General features: G+C 56.8%; 1 protein-coding gene across 6 annotated transcripts; it reads right to left on the bottom strand.

Annotated features, from left to right (window-relative positions):
* Positions 1-193: 193 nt before the first annotated feature.
* Tmc6 (transmembrane channel like 6) lies at positions 194-18,381 on the bottom strand. Of its 6 annotated transcripts, XR_002212061.2 has the most exons (21): positions 18,111-18,374; positions 16,563-16,701; positions 16,327-16,457; positions 16,127-16,222; positions 15,380-15,538; positions 13,956-14,061; positions 13,720-13,810; positions 13,269-13,526; positions 12,848-13,038; positions 11,813-11,957; positions 10,773-10,928; positions 10,312-10,463; positions 10,048-10,227; positions 9,163-9,258; positions 8,891-8,966; positions 8,157-8,290; positions 7,828-8,004; positions 7,591-7,669; positions 5,129-5,193; positions 4,212-4,447; positions 194-3,628 (listed from the first exon to the last, which is right to left on the bottom strand). XR_002212061.2 is itself a non-coding variant. In XM_074045016.1 (20 exons), the coding sequence occupies exons 2-20, from the start codon at positions 16,616-16,618 to the stop codon at positions 4,378-4,380; spliced, it is 2,340 nt and encodes a 779-aa protein (XP_073901117.1). In that variant the 5' UTR covers positions 16,619-16,701; positions 18,111-18,381; the 3' UTR covers positions 4,161-4,377. The 6 variants fall into 6 exon arrangements, 5 of the variants coding, with proteins under 5 accessions (XP_073901117.1, XP_073901114.1, XP_020014422.2 ...); XM_074045016.1 differs by lacking the exon at positions 194-3,628 and having other exon boundaries at positions 4,161-4,447; positions 12,848-12,960; positions 18,111-18,381; XM_074045013.1 differs by lacking the exon at positions 194-3,628 and having other exon boundaries at positions 4,161-4,447; positions 18,157-18,376.
* Positions 18,382-19,195: the final 814 nt, after the last annotated feature.

Raw genomic sequence — 19,195 nt, 5'->3', positions numbered from 1 at the left:
GCATCTCACCGACCTTGCGTGCATTCTGTGTTGACAGATGCATCCTGCACATGCAGATCAGATGTGCATGCATGCACACCCAGACATGCAGTTAGCTGTGCTGCCACTCAGCACTGAGTTACAGAAGAACTCCTGATGTTTTAAAATTCAGGATGGAAGTAAAGGATCTGTTTTGGTTCTGGGGTTTTGTTGATTTGTTTGTTTTTTGGGTTTTGTTGTTTGTTTTGGGTTTTTTTTTTTTTTTGACCTTTTATTTTGAATTTAAGGTGTCTGTGACTCTGAGATAAAAACAAGTTTGTGGCTCTTACTGTCTCTCCTCATAGAATGTGATCGTTGAAGAACACACACCGAAAGTTGCTTTCAGAACTACAACGCTTTGTTGAATCTTAATAAATTGCAATTTTTTTCTTGGCTATTCAACTTAATGTGTTTTTCATTTTTCAAAGACAGACATCATCAGTTTTTACTCTATATGCTGAGATTAGGAGAGTCTTCCCGCTGTGGCCAATTTCCTATCTCTTTTTTTACGATGTCCTCAGAATTTAATGTAGACTTAGTTAAGTTCAGAATCTTCATAACTCAGCTTGTAGTTTTATCATTTGCTTTGCTGTTAACATTTAAATCTTATTAGTAACCTAGAAGGCACAACAGAGCTTCCAAGCTCCATGACCACCACCACGCCCAGCCCCACTGCCCCCACCATGGCTGTCTGAACCTGGTTCATTTGGGAACCAGTGTTGTCAGGGCTGGGCCAGGGGCTACTAGAGATGCACTGAGGACCACCACAACCTAGGCCCGAGTGTGGACATCAAAAACGATCAGCTGGGGATGTAGCTCAGTCAGTGCTCAGAGACCCAGCCACCTATGGTCCTACCATTCGATCAGGAGGCTGAGGTGAGAGGACAGATGGAGCTTAGAAGTTGGAGACCAGCTTGGGCAGCACAGCAAGACCTGACTCAAAAGAAAAACATGGGATATGAGTAAGGAAGGTCTTTTGCGACTCCTAGATGTTTTTTTCATCTCTTTCTATAAAGCCATCTTAGCTAGTAGCTAACCTCTGTGGGGCAGCACAGTGGGACCTCAGCTTTTTCACTGCAGAGTTACAGGTGGCAGCTGGAAATGGAAATGGTCTGTTTACCTCAGGTCCACCCCTAGGACTCTTGGCATGACCTTGAGTGTGTCTTGTGCCAACACTTCCACTCCATCGGTATTGTAATGTGTCTGGACAGCAGAGCAAATGCCACTGTTGTCCTAACCGACTGTCTCCCTGCCATGTGCATCAGTTCCACCTCAGATGGAGAGGTCCACCTGCCAGCCAGAGACAACTGCATCACACAGAGAAGATGGTGAATTGCTGGAAGTTGAGGGCACAGAGGAGCCGAATCCAAGAGAAAACTAAGGACCAGAGAAAGAGTGGAACTCGGGCACAGGAACCACCATGGGCACTCAGCACTCTGAGCAGCAGCCTGGGGTCTGCTCGGCCCTCTAGCAGGGGTTCAGTACCTGCCTGGAGTGCAGTCGCAACAGTGCCTCTTCCCGAGAGGCCGAGTCCAGTGCCGTAAGAACAGCCAGGCCTTAAGGACTCAGGCTTCAAGGAGGATGAGGAGGAGGAGGCAGCGGCAGGCAATACTTTTCACAGCCTGTGTGGCCAGGTTCAACGTTGACATGGGAGTGTGCAGGGAACAGGTGGGGAACAGAACATAAGCCGAGACCCAGAATGCACACCAACTGTGAAAGCCTCATTCACTGAACTAGATGTCCAAAGCCCTGGGCTCCACTCCCAGCACCACACAAAAAAGAGAGCTGGACCCAGTGGTCAGCGCCTGTAGTCCCAGACCTCAGGATGCTGAGGGTGAGGCAGGAGGATCCAAGTGGGTTTCTGGTACTCACAGGTGAAAAGGAGGCCTGATGTGTAGAATCAAGAAAATGGTGGGTTCAGAGCTGCCCTTTTTGTGTCTTCACTGTTGTGGCAACAGCATGGCAGGACGGTAAAGGCCAGCAGCAAGGCGTTTGGTGGAGGCGGCGGGATGGACAGAAGAGGTGATGTCAGGCAAGTCAATTCCAGGGACAGAAAGGATGAGACGAGAGATGCCATGGGGGTGGTCTGTGTGTTCAATAGAGAATTACCAGAGATGGTGGATGTTTCACCATTCTTTGTGGCAGTAGCACCTTTGGATGGACCACGAAAGCCAGTGCACGTCAAAAAGGAGCACGCCTGACCTGGCCTCCAAGGCCAGCTCATTTGTAGACACTCTTAAGTCGACAGGACCACCGCAGGCTTAGGTGATGGTGGTTGTGACCTACGGCCAGAGTTCTGAACCTTGGCCCCCAGTAGAGTCCCACTGCGGGGCACGGCTGTACCAGCTCATTCCAAATCTTACAGGGAGCCCTAGAACATCCCATGGTTGCACCCTGCCACCAAAACATCAAGAAGCAGTGCATAGAGGATTCACGTTCAGCCTGAAATGCCAGTGATGACCTCCCACCCACCGAAGTAGCAGTTTGTAAACTCCAAGCCTTGGGCTGACCTTATTCAGCAACCACAGGTGCCTTTTTCTTTATTTACGCGACACCTCAGGTACAGGAGCTAGGTACGGGGTAGCTCTGAGGTACAGCACATGCTAGGCGTGGTGAGGTCAGGAGGTGAAGAGGTCACAGGGCATGAGTGACTCCGCAGCCCTCCCAGCACCACACATGGGCTGCCATGGAAGAAGCACAGAGAGATGTCCTAGCTGTGCATTCAGAGAATGGAGCCAACAGACGGACAGAGCACTGGCCACCCAGTGTGCAGCTGGTGAGTCTGGAGCATGCAGGGCAGCAGCACGCTGAGGAATTCCTTCTCAGGAAACTTCAGCGCTGCTCTTAAGGCTGCTTATCAAATGAGACCCACCCGCGTGATCACAGATCCTCTCTTCTACTTAAGGTCAGCTAATTTTACATGTTGCCACATCTGCAGCCTCCCTTCACAGCAACACCTGGATTCCAGTTTGCATCCAGGACCTCTGGACACAAGTGACAGCATGCAGCAATTCTGCAAAACCCCAGGGCAAGCTTTTTCTCTTGACTGAGTAGCCTGTCCTGACTTCAAGGAGCTGTGAGGCAGAAATGACTCAGTCAGAACCAGTGGTCATACTGAGTCGAGCAGCAGTGATCTACTTATGTGGTCCATCCAGGACTTCCAGGTCAGCACCTGATGGGTGTGGCCTAGAGACCCCAGGTCAGTCCTGCACTCATGCCAAGATGTAGTCAAAAATGGCCACTCAAGATTGACACCAGCTGCTTTGCAAGGCCCCTAAGCACCACCCAGCTCGGAGGAGCCATGAGGAACACAGCATCAAGGACTATAGCAGGTCCTCATGTGCCACCCAGACGGATGCCAGGTGAACTCCAGGGCTCTCATCAGCCAATGGCACCTACCTCTGGACATCTGCAGAGCACAGAAGTGTCCCATGGGACTGTCCCCAGGAAGGCACAGCACTGAGCGAGCACAAGTCCAGATGGGGGATGGCTAATGGCCAGTGGCTTTGGTTCCACTAGAGGATGATAGGGCCAGGCGGCTTTGCTCTCTGACTCTTTTCCTCCCCAGGTTGGCTTCCTCCCCAGGTTGGCTTCCTGGTCCTGAGTGTAGCTGTAGATTTGGGACACTTGAGGCTGTCAGCGATCAGTGTTCCTTCTTCCCTGTGCCCACTCTTTGGTTCAGAGCACCCCCACAGACTCGTCACACTTAGCCCATCAGATCTGGGTCTCCCACAGCTAGTCACAGAGAGCCAGAAGCAGGCCACACCCCAGGCATCTCACAAGGCGCCCTCACCTCCCCTAGCTTGGTTGCTGGCTGCCCCTTTCCCCACTGCTCGTTGTCTCCTCTGAGTCCTTCCCTAAATCTGCCTCCCTCTCCTGCCCAAGTAAGCATCACCAGCTGTGGACTTAGGGCCCTGGGCACAGCTTAGATCTGTAGTGTCAGGGTAGTGTCAGGCTAGTGGAGTGGCTCTAGTGGCAAACTGCCTGCCTAGTAAGAGTTCAAACCCCAGTGCCACCAAAAAAAAAAAAAAAAAAAAAGTTTAGAAAGGCAGTGTCTCAGATCACCTTCAGGGGGTCAGCCAGGAGAGGGCAACCACCACCCAGTACCCAAGACTGTGGGTCCAGCCTCCTGACAAACAAGCTCATTTTGCAAAACCCATTTAATCAGAATAAATAGTGCCCCACTTGCCCACCCTCTGGCTCCATCTTCAGCTCAGGTGGAGCTTAACGGAAGGTCCACTATCCTGGTGTCCCATGGTGTCTTCAAGGGGCCAGCATGGTCTCAGGTCCATGTCTCTGCCTGCAGAGCCGTGGCATCGGGACAGCTGGGGGTGTTGAGCGGGCCAGCAGAGTTCCACACTATCCGCCTGGGCATCCCCTGTCTGTGAGTAGGGCAGGTGGTGGCGCAGTCCCCTGGGTTCTGCCAGCCCTGCCAGAAAGGAAAGCAAGCGGGGATCTGGCAAACCAACATCCCTGCAGCCTGGCTGGGCAGGGCTTAGCCTCTGGGCAACCACATGCCCTGTGGACAGCCTTTCTCAGGGAACACAGGCCTCCCAGTCTGTGGTCAGGTGAAGCTGGAGACAGCTTTGGGGCTCATGGCTGCCATATTGGCTGGAGGGGGATCACTTCTGGCAAGCTTTCAAATACCAGCAACTTCCTATGGTGTGGTTAACCTCATTTGCACCAGCAGTGGGGCTCCCCTACACGAGAAAACTGAGGCTGGGCTTTGTCAGGTCTCCGTGAGGTCTGAGGTCTTGTGCCTGACCTCGGTGTCCCTGAGGACTCAGTGAATAGCTGAATGAGGGTTTTATTCTGAGATGCTTCCAGGCACAGGGCACCAGTATCACATGGTCAGGACCCAGAGTGTTGCTGGGTATTGCCAGAAACTTCAGCCGCAGCCCATCCTTGCCACAGGTAGCACAGAAAAGGTGGTGGTCCTGGGGGACAAAGCCCAGTAGGGCTGGCACCACATGATTTATGAAGAGAGGCGGAGGGCCCTTGCCAAGCATGTGCAGTTTTCTCCACTTTTTCCTCCCTCTCCAGCCCACCTTGAGGCAGCTTGGCCCCTCCCACATGGCTCACAGAGGCCTCAGTCCATCCTTGGCTTCACCTGGTCTCTCTCTTCTCATACACAGAGTGAAGCTTGTTGATCAAGAAGATTTTGTCCTCCCCCTCCTAGAAAGGCCAGAACACAAAGGGTGAAAGAGAACTGACTTTGTCCATCTTTCCATCTCTCCAGAGCCAGCCTGTTCCAGCTTACTGGAAGTAGTCAAAATCACAAAAAGTGAAAAGAGAACAGAGAGAAACCAAAATAAAAACCCAAAGCCAGAAAGTGGGCATATCCGTGGGTCTGTTTCCTAGTGGCCAAGGCCAAAAGGGGAATATGACCAGCCGCACAGTAAGGCCCCTGAACCAGTCTGACTCAGTTTCAAGCTGGCTCTATGTATTCTGTCTTAGATAAATGCCATCCAAAAAAAGGGATGGAAGTACCAGTCGTGAAGCTTGTGAGTGCCCTGTGGCTGCTGTGTAGCAAACTGCCACAAACTTAGATCTCTAGAGTCTTTCTCACATTCCACCATGACAGGGACCCTCCCGCCCTTTTTCCGTGATGCCCCTGGATCACCAGCTCCTCCCCCAGGTCAGCTGGCGAGCAGCCTCAACTCGCCAGCACTCTGGTCCCCGTGCCACACAGCAGCTTAGCCCAGGCTGCAGCACGTGACCTGGACATCTTTGGGCCACTCTTCCAACAATGCCAAAAGCATGCACAGCGTTCAGCATGAGACCTGGTGCACGTGAAGAGCGAAAGCTTGTCAGCGATCAACACAGGATCAGACAGGAGGAAGTCCTCACTCAGACAAAAGAGCCGTTTCCTCAAGAGCCTGGTGACCTGGCTCACCCTCCTGAACACATCCCTGAGAATGTTTCTTGGGGGGGGACCCCAAATTCTAAGCAAACTCCTGTCCCTCCTCTGTTGTTAGCAGGCAGGGGGAGCGGAGGCTGGAGCTAGGCCATCCCACCAGCCCAGGGAAAGCTGGGTCCTGCAGCCCCAAAGACAAAGGTCGGGCAGGGGCCGTGTCTGCCCAGGCAGCAGCAGTTCCAGTCCCAAAAGGCAGGCCAGGATTCTCTTCCAGGTCATTCACCCCCACTGGCCCCCAAGGCTCTGAAGCCCACACGATGGGCAGGAGCCACTTTTGATAGCCATGGTCACATGACCACCTTTGGCCAGCACGCAGGCTTTGAGCTCCTCCTGTCACCAAAATCACCTCTGGCAAAATAGGCAAGACACTGGGTCCATGGGGACAACATGGCTGGCTTCCCAGGAAACAACTGCCCAGCAGGGCTTCCCTCCCAGCATCGGCTACAGGAGCCCTTGCTCCTGCCACACACTAACCTGCAACTGGGCCACACTGCTGCTAAGACCACTCTGCTGGCTACACCTGCTGTCCCCACCTGTCCTTGCTGGGACACCAGTTCCTGACCTCCATAGAGGCCTGGAGCAAATGGCCCAGCCTAAGCCCTGGGAGCGTGCACCCATGGTGGCCGCATACAGGGTACACAGCACAGGAGGAAGGGACCCCATGATAAGGGCCAGGCTGAGGGCAGTGCTGGGCCTGGTCAGGGCCACAGGGCAACTTGCTAGCACATCCTTCAGGGGCTGCTGGTGCTGGCATGGAACCATCCCATCTCAGCAGACTGCCATGTCTACAGCACACAACTGGGGACAGGCCAAGGCCTACCAGGAGGTCAGGGGGGTCAGTGGCTCTCAAGAAAAGGCCAATCCAAGTGACCAGCTAGGAAAAGTCCCTGTGTCCAATGGGCAATGAGGCCCTCCTCAGGACACAAGGTCCTGTGGGAAAGGAGAGGGAGTGGAGAAGAGGAGAACAGAGGCTCAGCCACACCTGGGCTTCCAGAACTATTCCCAATACACACTCCTTCAGGACAAACCATCACTGCTTCATAAAAATGCTCCTTTGTCTCCTTAATAAAAAAGGTTTTAAGAGCTGGTGGAGTGGCTCAAGTGGTGGAGTGGCCTGCCTAGCAAGCATGAGGCCAAGTTCAAATCCCAGGAAAAAATAATTTACTGGGCGCCAGTGGCTCAAGCCTGTAATCCCAGCTACTCAGGAGGCAGAGATCAGGAGGATCGTGGTTCAAGCCAGCCCAGGCAAATAGTTCAGAAGACCCTATCTCAAAAATCACTAAAGAGGGCCGGTGGAGAGGCTCAAGGTATAGGCCATGAGTTCAAACTCCAGTACTGCAAAGAAAACTGTTTTAAATCCTGACCCTCTCTCAACTTTACTCCAGCTCTGTCAAATGAGGTTCACGTTCCAACAGGGGTCCCGAGAGCACAATACCTCACAGACAAGCCCCACACCCTAAAACAGACCGCGCTCCCAGCCGGCTCCTGGTTTGGAGTCCAGCAGACCAAACCAGGCTGCTATATGCCTGCATCTTTGTTTAACCCCAACGGCGTGGATGACATGCACAAGGAAAGGTAGTGAGCAAGTAGGTGACCAGACCGAAGTGTCCCAAGCAGGAGGTTGGGGTGGGGGGGGCGGGAAGCGGAGGACTTACATTCCGGATCTGCTCTTTGAGCAGACAGATGACCTTCCGCTGGCCCTTCACCACTTGGATGTTGAGGTAGATGACAGCCCTGCAGGAGACAGGAGATCAGCTGCTGGCCAATGGATGGCGGGGCCAGGATGGAACACAGCCCAGAGCAGGAGCCCGGGGCAGGGGTTCCCCTGGACACAGGGCCCTGTCCTAGGCTGTCCTCCTCTGGGACATCCCCCATCCACCCCCTGCACTCACAGCAGCAGGCCCGACACCAGGAAGATGAAGAAAGTGTTCTCCACCAGGTGGTGGTACAGCCAGGGCAGCCATGAGGCCCCAGAGCCGGCCCTCTCCAGGTGCCGCACCCACACGGTGCCCGCCTCATACATGGTGTCCAGGGTCCGGAAGGGGCCACAGATGCTTGAGGGCTTCACCCTGGGGGAAGAGGGCGACCAGGAACCTTCAAGGAAATGCCCCCTACCCCCTGCTCACTGCTGGCCTTGGACAAGGCAACATCCACACTGACTCTGGGGAGAGCAGAGAACAGACGGCCTCCCACCCGGCCCACCATGACCATGGTCACTCACTGCCAGATGGCGTAGCAGAGGAAGACAGCTGCACCCAGGAAGGACGGGAAGCAGAGCAGCGTGAGGAAGACAGTGCTCATATGGGAGGCCAGCCAGTGTCTCCGCGGCCCCTGGCAGTTGGCCATCAGGCTTGCCTGGGGACAAAGGCTGCACTCTGCATTCTGCCATGGCCACTGCACCCCCCCAAGACACCCCCTCCCCAGGCTTAGGGCCTCCAAGAGGGAGGGAGGAATGGGAAAGGCCAGCCAGGCAGTGGTGCTTCCAGACACACCTAGGACACACTCTCAGAGTCTGAGGCCAGGATTGGAAAGGGCCAGCTAGAGCTGGAGCACCTGACTGAGGCACGTGAGGCCCATGCAGAAGGACTGATCCTAATAGCCACCTCCACTGACTGAAGGTGGACACCATACCGTTCTGCACTAATGCAACCCCAAGAGAACACTGTCCCAGAGGGAGCCAGAGCCAGGATGGGGACTGAAGCCCCTGCTTCTCAGTTCCTGATCCCACCCAGCTGAAGATAGAAAGCCAAGGTCACCTCCCAGTTCCTGGCAAGGCACAAAGGGACCTGTGAGACCTGTGAACCCAGCAGGGTATGCCCAGCCTGCCCATGACAGTGTGTAGTAGGACCTGGGCTCAGGTTGGGGAGGGCCTGCCCAGGGACCCACCAGGGGCTTCCAGCCCACATCTGCTGCCCCACACCCCAGCCCAGCCAGGGAACAAGAGCAGAGCGTCACCTTCTTGACTTGGAAGAGGAGCAGCAGCCTGAGGATTTGCACAGCTGGGAGGACAGGTGAGAAGAGGACACCCAGCCTAGGGACCAGAGGCTGGGTCAGTCCCTCTTCCCAGGTGGGAACTGCTGCCCACACCCTCCACTCCTACCCAGGACCAGGCTGCTGCTCCAGGAGGGAGGGCTCAGGCCAGCTGTGGCCCAGGAGGGACAAGTGCAAGGCCCCGAGTGGGCAAGGGGCATTGACCAAGGGACAGCAGGAAGCAAGGGGACGCTTACCAGGTCAGAGTCTGCCCGTAAATCAGATCCAGAACATTCCGCGCGATGTCAAACTCAGGCTTCCGCCTCCTTTTTAGCTTTTTCTCTGAGATGAGCCTGGGCAGAGGAAGATTCCCTGATGGACAGGCAGAGGAGTCCCTGTCCTCCTGGGGACGGCCTGACACCACCCTGAGCAAGTGCCAGCCGTGTCAGGACACACAGTGGCAGACGACACCCTTCAACCTTTTCTCCAAAGTGAAGACTCAACCTGAACGTGCAAAAGCAACATCAAAAGTTGTACTGCCTCTAAAAAAACCTTTTTCCCAACACTTGGTGAGCTCTGGGCTACACAGCAAGACCCCATCTCAAAAACCAAGGGTGAGGAGCGTGGCTCAGTGTAGACTGCTTTCCCTCTATGCAGAAAGGACAGAGGATTCCATCTCCAGGACCACACACACAAAACCGCTCTAACTATCGTTACTAAATTCATATATCCTCAAGAGAAACACAAAAGGAGGAAATAAAAGACACCAAGATGGGAGGTAGGTGTGCCTCAAGTGGTAGAGCGCCTGCCTGGCAAGTGTGAGGCCCTGAGTTCAAACCCCAGTACCAAAAAAAAAAAACAAAAACTCCTATGAAATGCTAGAACCCGCAGAGGACCTACACCACTTTGAAAATTCTGCTTCCCACGCCCTCCTCATTCTTCCCCATTTCTCTCAATAAAACCTCATTTTCCTTTCCAATCTAAAAAGAGAACACATCCTGTCTCCTACACATCATCCTTGTTCCAGTGACCTTTCACGGGTGGGATGCAGACACACAGACGTGGGAGGCTCAGCCCATCATAGGCCCTGCCAAGGTGGGTACCAGGTGCCCAGAGGGCGAGTGTAGACAGAGCCCGCTCACCTCCACACCAGCTCCCCAAACAGTGTGTCGAGCAGCGTGAAGAGGAAGTCCATCACCATGAACCGGTACAACTCCTGGCCCACAAAGTCCTCCCAGCACTGGCCCTGCAGCACGGCCACCCTGCGGCCCAGCCAGTGGTAACAAAGAACACCAAGGAGCGCCACCTTGAGGAGGAGGTTCCTGCATGGGATGGGAGGCATGGAGGCTGAGGGGAGGGTGCCAGGGACAGCAGACATGTTCAGGGAGCCCCATGCAGCCACGTACCTGCAAATGGCCACATACACCTCCAGCACTGGGGAGTCGTGCCGCTCCAGGGTAGCTAGGCCACGGAACAGGTAGGGGGCTCCCAGGTTGAGGAGGCTGACCACCAGGGGCAGGGCCAGCAGCCCCACCTCCTGGCCACCAGCCACAGAGCTCTGCAAGGACAGCAGGAGAGGGCTAGGTCACAGAAGGTGCCCCCCTCGATGGGACCATGTGCACTCTGGCAGCCTTCAGGGATGGGGGGTTGCAGAGAGGGGCCCAGGCAGAACAGGGGGCAGAGCTAGCAGGTAGTAACTCCTCCTGAGACACCCAGCCCTCCCCAGGCTCAGTTCAAACCACACAGGAAGTGGGCAGGGAGCCAAGGCAAAGGCAAGAAAAACAGGGAGGGCTTGAGACAGAGGAAGGAGGGAGCATGAGAACCCAGTGGGAGGCAGCCAGGTTCCCTCCCCAGTCCCTGCCAGCACCTGAATCATGACCTCCGAGAAGGTGAGGACAGCCATTGTGCAGCCCAGTGTGATCCCCAGACACAGCAGCCACACCAGCCCCAGCACGAGCCCCTGTCGCAGCCGGCCACACACACTCCGGGGTTCCCTGCACAGCTGCCACTCAGCCAGCAGCTCCTGCAGGCAACAATATGTCCCCATCACGCACACTGTGACACAAACACATGCAGACCCATACCCAAAACACAGGCAGGGACAAGGGACCGGGCAACTGCCCATGGCTGAACCCCCAGCCAGGGCCACAGCTGCACCTCCTCTTGCAGGGGGGTGGGGGGCCAGAGAGACCGCAGCACCACCTGGAGGCCAGCCTCTCCCCACCCACTCACTTGCTGTGCCTCCAGGAAGTCTGACACTCAGCCTGCCCCTTGCCCTGGGTCCTGTGGATGTGAGTGGCCACTAGCTGACCAGAAGCCCCTGTAGCACAGAGGACACCTGCATCCTAGGAGGTCCCATGAGCCAGGCTGCAATAGCACAATACCCCAGAAGCGCAGAGAATTTACACAAGGCCTAGCTAGCCCCATGATTTTGGGCAAAGGACTTGGCTCGGTGCCTCAGTTTCCTCTCTTATAATCCTTATCCCCAGGATACTATGGTCATCCAGTGACTACTGGACAGTGGGGGGTCGTGTACAGCGGAGCCTGAGGGCCTCAGGACAGGGAGACATAGCCCTCAGCAAGGGCCCTAGGAAATAAACCTCGGTCCTTTCCCTTCAGGCTTGGGCCCTCCAGCCCACCAAAGCAGTTCCCTAATGCTGGTTCCTGTGTGTTCCTCGGGCCATACACTAACGCCTGCTAGCAGACAACAGAGGTCGCCATCTGAGGGACGTGTCCAGGGAACGCTGTGAGTGGTGCACTGACCCAATGCCCTAAGGCCAGCTCACAGCTAAACACCTCCCTCCAGACAACACTGCCATCTGGTCCCAGTAGGAGCCAGGCTGGGTCTTGTGGAGCTGGGCAGCAAGGTGACATTCGGTGCCCAGGTGAGGCAGGTGCGCTGCTCACCTTCAGCTGAGTGCGGATGCTGTCCTGCTGGATGCGGGAGGCCCAATTCTGGGTCACCTTGCAGTCCCAGGAGCAGAAGACAGTGAGGGCGTGAACACCCTTCGTGCTGCCCACCCGGTAGCTGTCCCCGAAAGAGTGGGACATGCTGGGGAAAAAACAGACAGGTAAGAGGTGAACAAGGGTCAAAGGATACCAAAGCCAAGGGAAAAAACACAGATAGGACATCCCCAAAGCCTCCCAACCACATTCCCTGCCCCTGCAGCTCCGTGCTCCCAGCCTCCTGCTGTGGACCGCTGGCCACTCTAGACCAGCCTTGTCCAACGTGTGCCCTCAGGAAGACAGATCAGGGCTTCATTTGCCACAGTGCAGCCACTGCTCCCACTAAGACATGGAAGATGCTGGGTTCACCTCAGGGCCTTGACACTGCCTGCCCAGTGACCACAAAGCATGCTCTCTGCTTCTTCTCGCCCTCTCTCAGTGCTCCCCATCTCGGTGCTCCCCTAACACCTCAGCAAACACCTCCAGGGCCCTGGGTGTCCCAGCCTGTCCACTGAGCAAGCTCCTCTAGGACAGACATCACATTCCAGTACCTTCTTGCCAGAGTTGAACACAACAAATACTTCCAGGGTGGATGGGTGCGTGGGTGGGTGGATGGATGCATACATAGATGGGCAGATGAGTGAGTGGGTGAGTAGATGGATGGATGGATGGATAGACAGATGATGGATAGTGGGTAGGTGGAAGCACTCATGGACGGATGGATGATGCATGGACGCATGGACAGGTGGGTAAGTAGATGGCTGGCTGGCTGGATGGATGGATGGATAGGTGGATGGATGAATGCATGGATGGATGGGTGAACGGGTGAGTGGTTGGATGGGTGGGTAGATGAATGGATGGATGTGTAGATGTGTGGATGGAGGCATTGATAGATGATGGACAGGTGACTGGGTGAAGGGTGGATAGGTGGATGGACAAAGAGATAGATGGAAGGCTCAATGGATGGGGGAACGGTGCTAAAGCCAGGGTCATTACCTGTACACTAGGGTGATGCAAGTGATAAAAAAGGCCGCCCCCACAGTGAAGAGGTAGGCCATGGGCATGTTGTAAGGTAGGCCACCAGCCCCAGGGTCACACTGGCTTCCATCCTGTGGCGGGGGACACGGCTGGTTCAGCGTGGTGTTACTGTAGTACCCATAGTACATGACAGTATGGGTGAAGGAGCCCTGCAAGAACGCCAGGCAAAGTCAGGAGCTCCCCTCTTCCCACCCTAGACCCACTCACAGGGTACCACCCATGGGGGCATCTAGGAACAGCTAAGGGAAAGCAGCTAACTAGAAGGATGGAAGGCCTGGCCAGGGCCACCTGAAGCTACAACAAAGACTTCCCAGAAAAGCTGTGACAAGAGGGGCAGAGGGGACCAAGGCAGGAGCAAAGGTGGCCCAGGGTCCCTCACCCTGCCTGTGAGGAGCTCCAGCCCCGTGAAGGTGGGGGCAGGGCCCAGTGGAGTCGGTGGGAAGGCGGCCTGGACGCCCACGAGGAAGGCCAGCAGTGGCAGCAGCAGCAGCACGTTGAAGGCCAGCAGGGTCTTGAGGAACAGAAAGTAGGAGAGCACACTGGAGCCGAACTGACCTCCGATCTGCTTCAGGGCATAGTGCCACGGCCACCTGGCATACAAGCCTGAGAGAAGAGCCAGCCCCAGGCTGTGCAGGGCCTGCAGGTAAAGCAATAAGACGACCCTGAGGATGACAGAACCAGTCATCTATGGCCCTAGCACGAGGCAGAGGCTAGGGGACCACTCCACCCCGGACAGAACAGCAGCAGGAGAGATTGCCATCCCACTCCACCTAGCCACCCAGGCCCCTTTGCGAACAGCAGCCTGGCAACTCAGCACCACAGGCTCCTACCAGGAGGCAGCTGTATCTGAGTCGGCTGCAGCCGGAGACCCCACGGCCCTGCTGGCCCTTCCTTTTCCCTCTTGGGGTCCAGCTCTTCTCTCTGGGGACAGGAACAGCCATCAGTGCCTGGACCGTGAAGGGACACAGCTCCATCACCCACCCGCAGGCTCAGAACCCTCCTCCCCAACCATCTGGGCCAGCTGAGGAAGTGGGTGTCATGGCCGCACAAACTGGTAGACACTCACCTCAGCCAGCGCTTCTCAGCCAGGCTCAAGGGCATCCCCCGAATCATGTGGTCACGCTGGGTGACCGACAAACCCTGAAGCTCCTTTACCAGGAGGCTCCGCTTCTCTACCGAGGGGGAAGAAATTCGGTCAGTGCCGAGCATTCTCCATGCTGCCCACAACCAGGGCCCTCTACAGGCCACAATCCCAACACAGCCGCTGTCCACCCTACAACAGGCCCACCAGGCCCAGATGGCTCCTCTCTGCCCACACGGCTCATGCCGATGCTAGGCCTGGACCAACTCTCCGGGTCATCCTCCAGCTGCCCTTCCTCCCCCACCTCCAGCCCTACAAGCCTTGAGCTGCTCTTGCATTTACACCGGGTGCCCAGCGTCCTCCAGCCCAGTGGAACCCCATCTCCCTGACACTACCCAGCTACGTACAGCCCTTGTGGGGCAAGGCCAGGCTGGTGCTCACAACCAAGTGTTGGGCTACCTCCCACCCAAGCCCCACTTCTTAGGGGGCCTGGCCAAGGCACCCTGAGACTCAACGTCAAGAGTGCAATCCAAGAGGTCTGAAACCCACCATGACAGCAGGCCAAGAGCAGCTGTCCACGGGGGATCAGGGACCAGTCAGCACTGCCTCTTCAGACCATCATCACTGCACTTTGTACTCTGAAGTGTGGGCAGTAGCGCCCAGAGGTGGGCGCTACTTTAAATCTCCATTTTACAAGTAAGAAAAGCCCCTAAGGAAGCTGAAATGTGGCCTAGATCCAAAAGTGGATGGAGAATCTGGAACGTTCACCTTGACCCCAGAGCAACACGCCACCCTGCCCTGCTTCTCCACTCATCAGCTGAGAGCAGGCTCTCCCCTGCTCTTCACCTCCTCTATATTGGCTCTGAGCTGCTCAGACAAGCCAGGTGTGCTCCCACCCCAGGGCCCTGGCACATGTCCCCTCTGCTCTTGTCTCTTTCTCCAGGACCCCTCTATGCTAGGCTGGCTCCCAGGGTGCTCCCTTGCAATGCCTCCTCCCTGGCTGCCCTCATCTGAGATTTAATCGTTTACTTCTCCACTTACTTGGCTCATGTCTGTCTCACCAAAGCAGACAGTAGCTGCACGAGCCCTGCAAACAGTTGTACTGACCACCATCACACGCCCAGAGTCTCGCCCAGCATTCCCAACCCCCCAGTGCAGGAGGATGTTTGTGGGGTGCATGTGCCAGACATTACCAAGTGCCTGCCTGCCATGGATAAGCCCTTTGCAGCCGGAAAAGCCCCTACTTCCCTGTCCCCAAGGGTCCCTAGGAAGGGGCTTCACAGCTGCCAGGCAGTGGGAGAAGGGCTTTCTGGCCCTGATGTACCCCACCTCCCTGCCCCAGTCAGCCTGACCTCCTCCTGCCCCCCAGCAGGCTGGTGTCCACCACTGAGGCTCAGCAGCTCACTCACCGTCCTCCTCCAGGGCTGCAGAGTCCAGCTCCAGGTCATACAGGCGGAGGCTGGGCCGGGCCGAGCGTACCACGCTCCCCAGCAGGGGCCGGCTGCTCCTTCTCCGAAGCTGCAGGGTGCGATTGTAGTATTGGGAGATGATGGCCCCACGGCTACGGCCTAGGAAGGCAGGGGTCTGGGTGAGACTGGACAGGGCCAGTCCTGGCCTCACTTCCCTGTGATAGTTCTTGGCACCAGGCTTCCGCATCTGTCAGTCCTTGCCAGGGCCCAGGAAACTCCCTTTATCAGAGACCTTGGTCCGCTGTGTTCCTAAGAGCCTATTTTTACCTCTGTGATGACTGTTGGGTCATTTTTAGAACCTAGAGAGAGCAGCATGCTGGGCCTCCGGGCAGCAAATGGGGTGGGCAGGGAGCCAAAAGAGCCTGGTCCTGAGGTTACATAGACGCCCCAATAAAGCCTAAGACAGCCAGGTGCTGGTGGCTATACTCCTCACTGTTTGGGAGGCTGAGATCAGGAGGATCACAGTTCAAGGTCAGCCTGGGCAAATAGTTCACAAGACCCCATCTCCAAACTAACCACAGCAAAATGGACTGGAGGTGTGGCTCAAGCAGCAGAGCACCTGTTTTACAAGTGTGATGCCCTGAGTTCAAATGCTAGTCCCACCAAAGAACAAAGGACAGAAAGAAGTGGGGACAGCTCTGAGGCTGGAATCAAGGCCAGAGTAAAGACAGAGAGGCTCCCACTCACCGATGGTGCGACTCGGCATGCTGGCCAAGATGCGGAGTGTAGCTGTGTGGTGGACAGGGCCACCCTCGGGCCCCAGATGAGTCTGATGATCACTGCCTATAAAGGAAGGAGATTCAATTGCCCAGATATCTACCTGGGGTTGGACCCTACCCAACCCCAGGTCCTGCCCACATCATGACAACCTCCAGGCCTGGGCTCACCTGGGGCCCCCAGGGTTCTGGCCACCTGCTGCAGCTCCAGCCCCTCCTCGGCTGCCCTCTGGCTCTGCTCTTGAATGAGCTGATGGAAGGAGTCGTGTACTTCGCTCTCCTCATATGGGCTGGGCTCCTGGCTGTTGGGGGAGCAGGTGTGGGAATCTAGCCTCAAGCCACCACCTACAGGACTCAGAGAGGGTGACACCTCCCAGACCAACAGCCCCCAGCCCCAGAGCACTTACTCCTCGTCCCCATCCGTCTCGGGGACATCAAAGACTAAAGACAGTGGCTGGGCCATGTCTGTGGTGTACGCCCAGCAGGTCTGTAGCTCTAGGACAGCTCAAAGCCTGAACATGGCCTCCAGAGCCTCCCACTGCCCATCTGACAAGACAGGGACAAAGGGTTGTCCTTCAATGCCTGACACACATCAAAACCATTATCTCCCCCAGGGACTCAGGCTGCCTGTACCCTCTCCATCTGCCTTCCACCCACAGCTAAACACAAGGTCAGGGGAGTGCCCCAAATAACCCTCCCACCAGACTGTACTGAGGCAGGAAGGGAAGGAGAGGAAGAGATGAAGGAAGGGTGGGTAGCCTGCACTTCCCCATCTGTTTCCTGGATGTCGCCAGCTCACTTGGAAGACTGTGGACACTGCCCCTTTCAGGCCCCAGGGACACCTCCCTTTTGGAGAAAGGGCAGGGCAACTCAAAGGCCCTCCCTGTGGCCGCCCTATAACCCCAAAGTGTTTTCTCTAACAGGAAATCCTGCCCCCAGCAGACCTGGCTGGCAGGCCCCTCCCCCCAACCCAACAGCAGCAGCACACCCAACACCAAACCCACAGCGCCCTCCCTCCCTGGGTGCTCCAAGGTCCTCATGTCCTTAGGAGGCTGACTCCCTTCATTCCATCACAGCAGGGCAGCCACTGGGGGAGGGGGCCCAGCCTAAACAGGCCCCCTTTGTCCTGGCTCTGCCTTCACCCCACACAATTGGAACCACAGCAGCATTGTCTGCAGCTCAGGCCTGGGCCTACTGCCCTATGGAAGTGGGGTGTGGAAAACAGCTGCTCAAGCTCCCAGTGCCCATCAGGACCCAGCCCTCCCTTTAGTCCTCCTGCCCTCACCCAGGGAAATCAGGAAAGTTTTGGGGAGTTTCCCCTGCATTCCTCTCCCCTCCAGAGCTGCAGATAGTGCCCTGCTTAGCGTGCAGGGCGCACAGTTCACGCCCCAGACCTCCCTCCAGCCTAGAGGCGTCAAAGGTGGCCCCCACTCAGCGGCAGGGGGAAAGCAGTTCACCATGGAGCCCCTTCCTGGGTCACAGGACCTCCCAAGTTCAGCGCCCCCCATGTGCCTTCTCCGGGAGGGGTGGGAGATGATCAGAGGCTGGGGCCCCAGGATCGGGCTGACCTGGGTGCCCCGCCTGCCCCAGCTCAGACACACCATTCCTCAGCCAGGTGGGGCTGGGCGTCTTCCAGGTCCCCGCACCTTGCTGGCAACGACGCAAACCCGGAAGAGCCGTGGCCCAGCCTCGAGCCCGGGGGTGGGGGTCGCGGGCACCCTCGAAGCCCCTCGACTCCCCGGCCCAGCCGCCTCCCGCCGTCCCCCACCCCACCCCGGGCTCGGCCATGGGGGAGGGGAGGACCACCGCTCCCAAGCCTGGAGGCAGCCAGAGTCCACCGTGGGGAACCCGGGGCGGAAAGTTTGCCGCCCAGCGGCCCAGAGGCCGCAGGGGATTCGAACCGGGCGGAGCAGATCGGCCCGCCGGGACCCCGCACCCGGATGCCCGTCACTCACCTGGAGGCGCGGGGGAGGAAGGGCCCTGCGTCTGGGAGCGGCTCACCTGTCCGCGCAATGGCAGCCGGGACCTGAGGGCTCGGCTGCACCACCTGAGGGCGGATGAGTGGAAGCGAGTGGCAAAGGGCCCGAGGGTGGCGGGCGACCAGTGACTCTCAGGCCTGGCAGGCGGAGGGAGCTGCACCACCCACTCACGTGGTGGCCGGCCTGGGCCGTCACGTGACCCGCTCCCGCCGGCGGGTGGACCCCGCCCCTCCTGGGGCACCCGGCGGTGACAATACCTTCTGCCCGCCAACTTCAGACCCTTCTTACACCCTACCCTAAAGTCTGACCTGAGTAGGAAGGCCAACCCATGCAATCTCTGATTGATGTCCCCAATCTTCGTGAGTCTCAGTTTCCCCAAATTTCAAAAAGGAGCAATAATTCCAGACCCACCCACTTCCCAGGGTTAGGGATTTGCAAAATAGGGGATAGGGCAAAGCCCCGCTAGTACAGAGCCTTTGCACATCTAGGTGAGTTAACCCCTTCTCGCAAGCCTCGGGTTCCCAAGCTCTCACCCCTCCCGCTCTGGGCGTGCTTTCTCTTGTTTATCTTGCATGACTTCTGCGGCTTCCGGTGTGCTTGGTGGGAGGAGGGGGCAAAAAGGAGGAGAGTGACACTTTGTGAATGTCCCCAAGTGCTGTACCCACTGCTAGGTTTTCTGTTGTTCTCCACAGCCAGGAAGCAGACAATGACTTTCCTATATCACAGATCAGGAAACCGAGGCTGAAAAGTTTCTTCTGCCTCCAGGGTGTCACCAGCCAGAGCACAAGCCTTGGCCACCTTGGGAGCTCCACCCTGTGGCAGTCAGGGTGACTGAGCAGGAAGCAGAAGAGGACAGGGCCGTCTTGGAGAGGAGAATGGGGCACAAGAAAGGATCGGGACTTGGTAAAGTTGGATATCCATGAAGGGGTCAGTGAGCTTTTCTGGTTCCTAAGGCCCTCAGGCTGCTTCTGGCACAGGGGCACCCTGACCTGCAGGGGCAGCCCTGCCTGACCCCTGTCCCTCCTCCCACACTTCCTTCCTTGCACACCCATGACTTGCAT

The sequence above is a fragment of the Castor canadensis genome, chromosome 11 (assembly GCF_047511655.1).
Source record: "Castor canadensis chromosome 11, mCasCan1.hap1v2, whole genome shotgun sequence".
NCBI lineage: Eukaryota > Metazoa > Chordata > Mammalia > Rodentia > Castoridae > Castor > Castor canadensis.
Note: the sequence above shows the minus strand (reverse complement) of the source record. Positions and strands in the feature narration are given on the sequence as shown.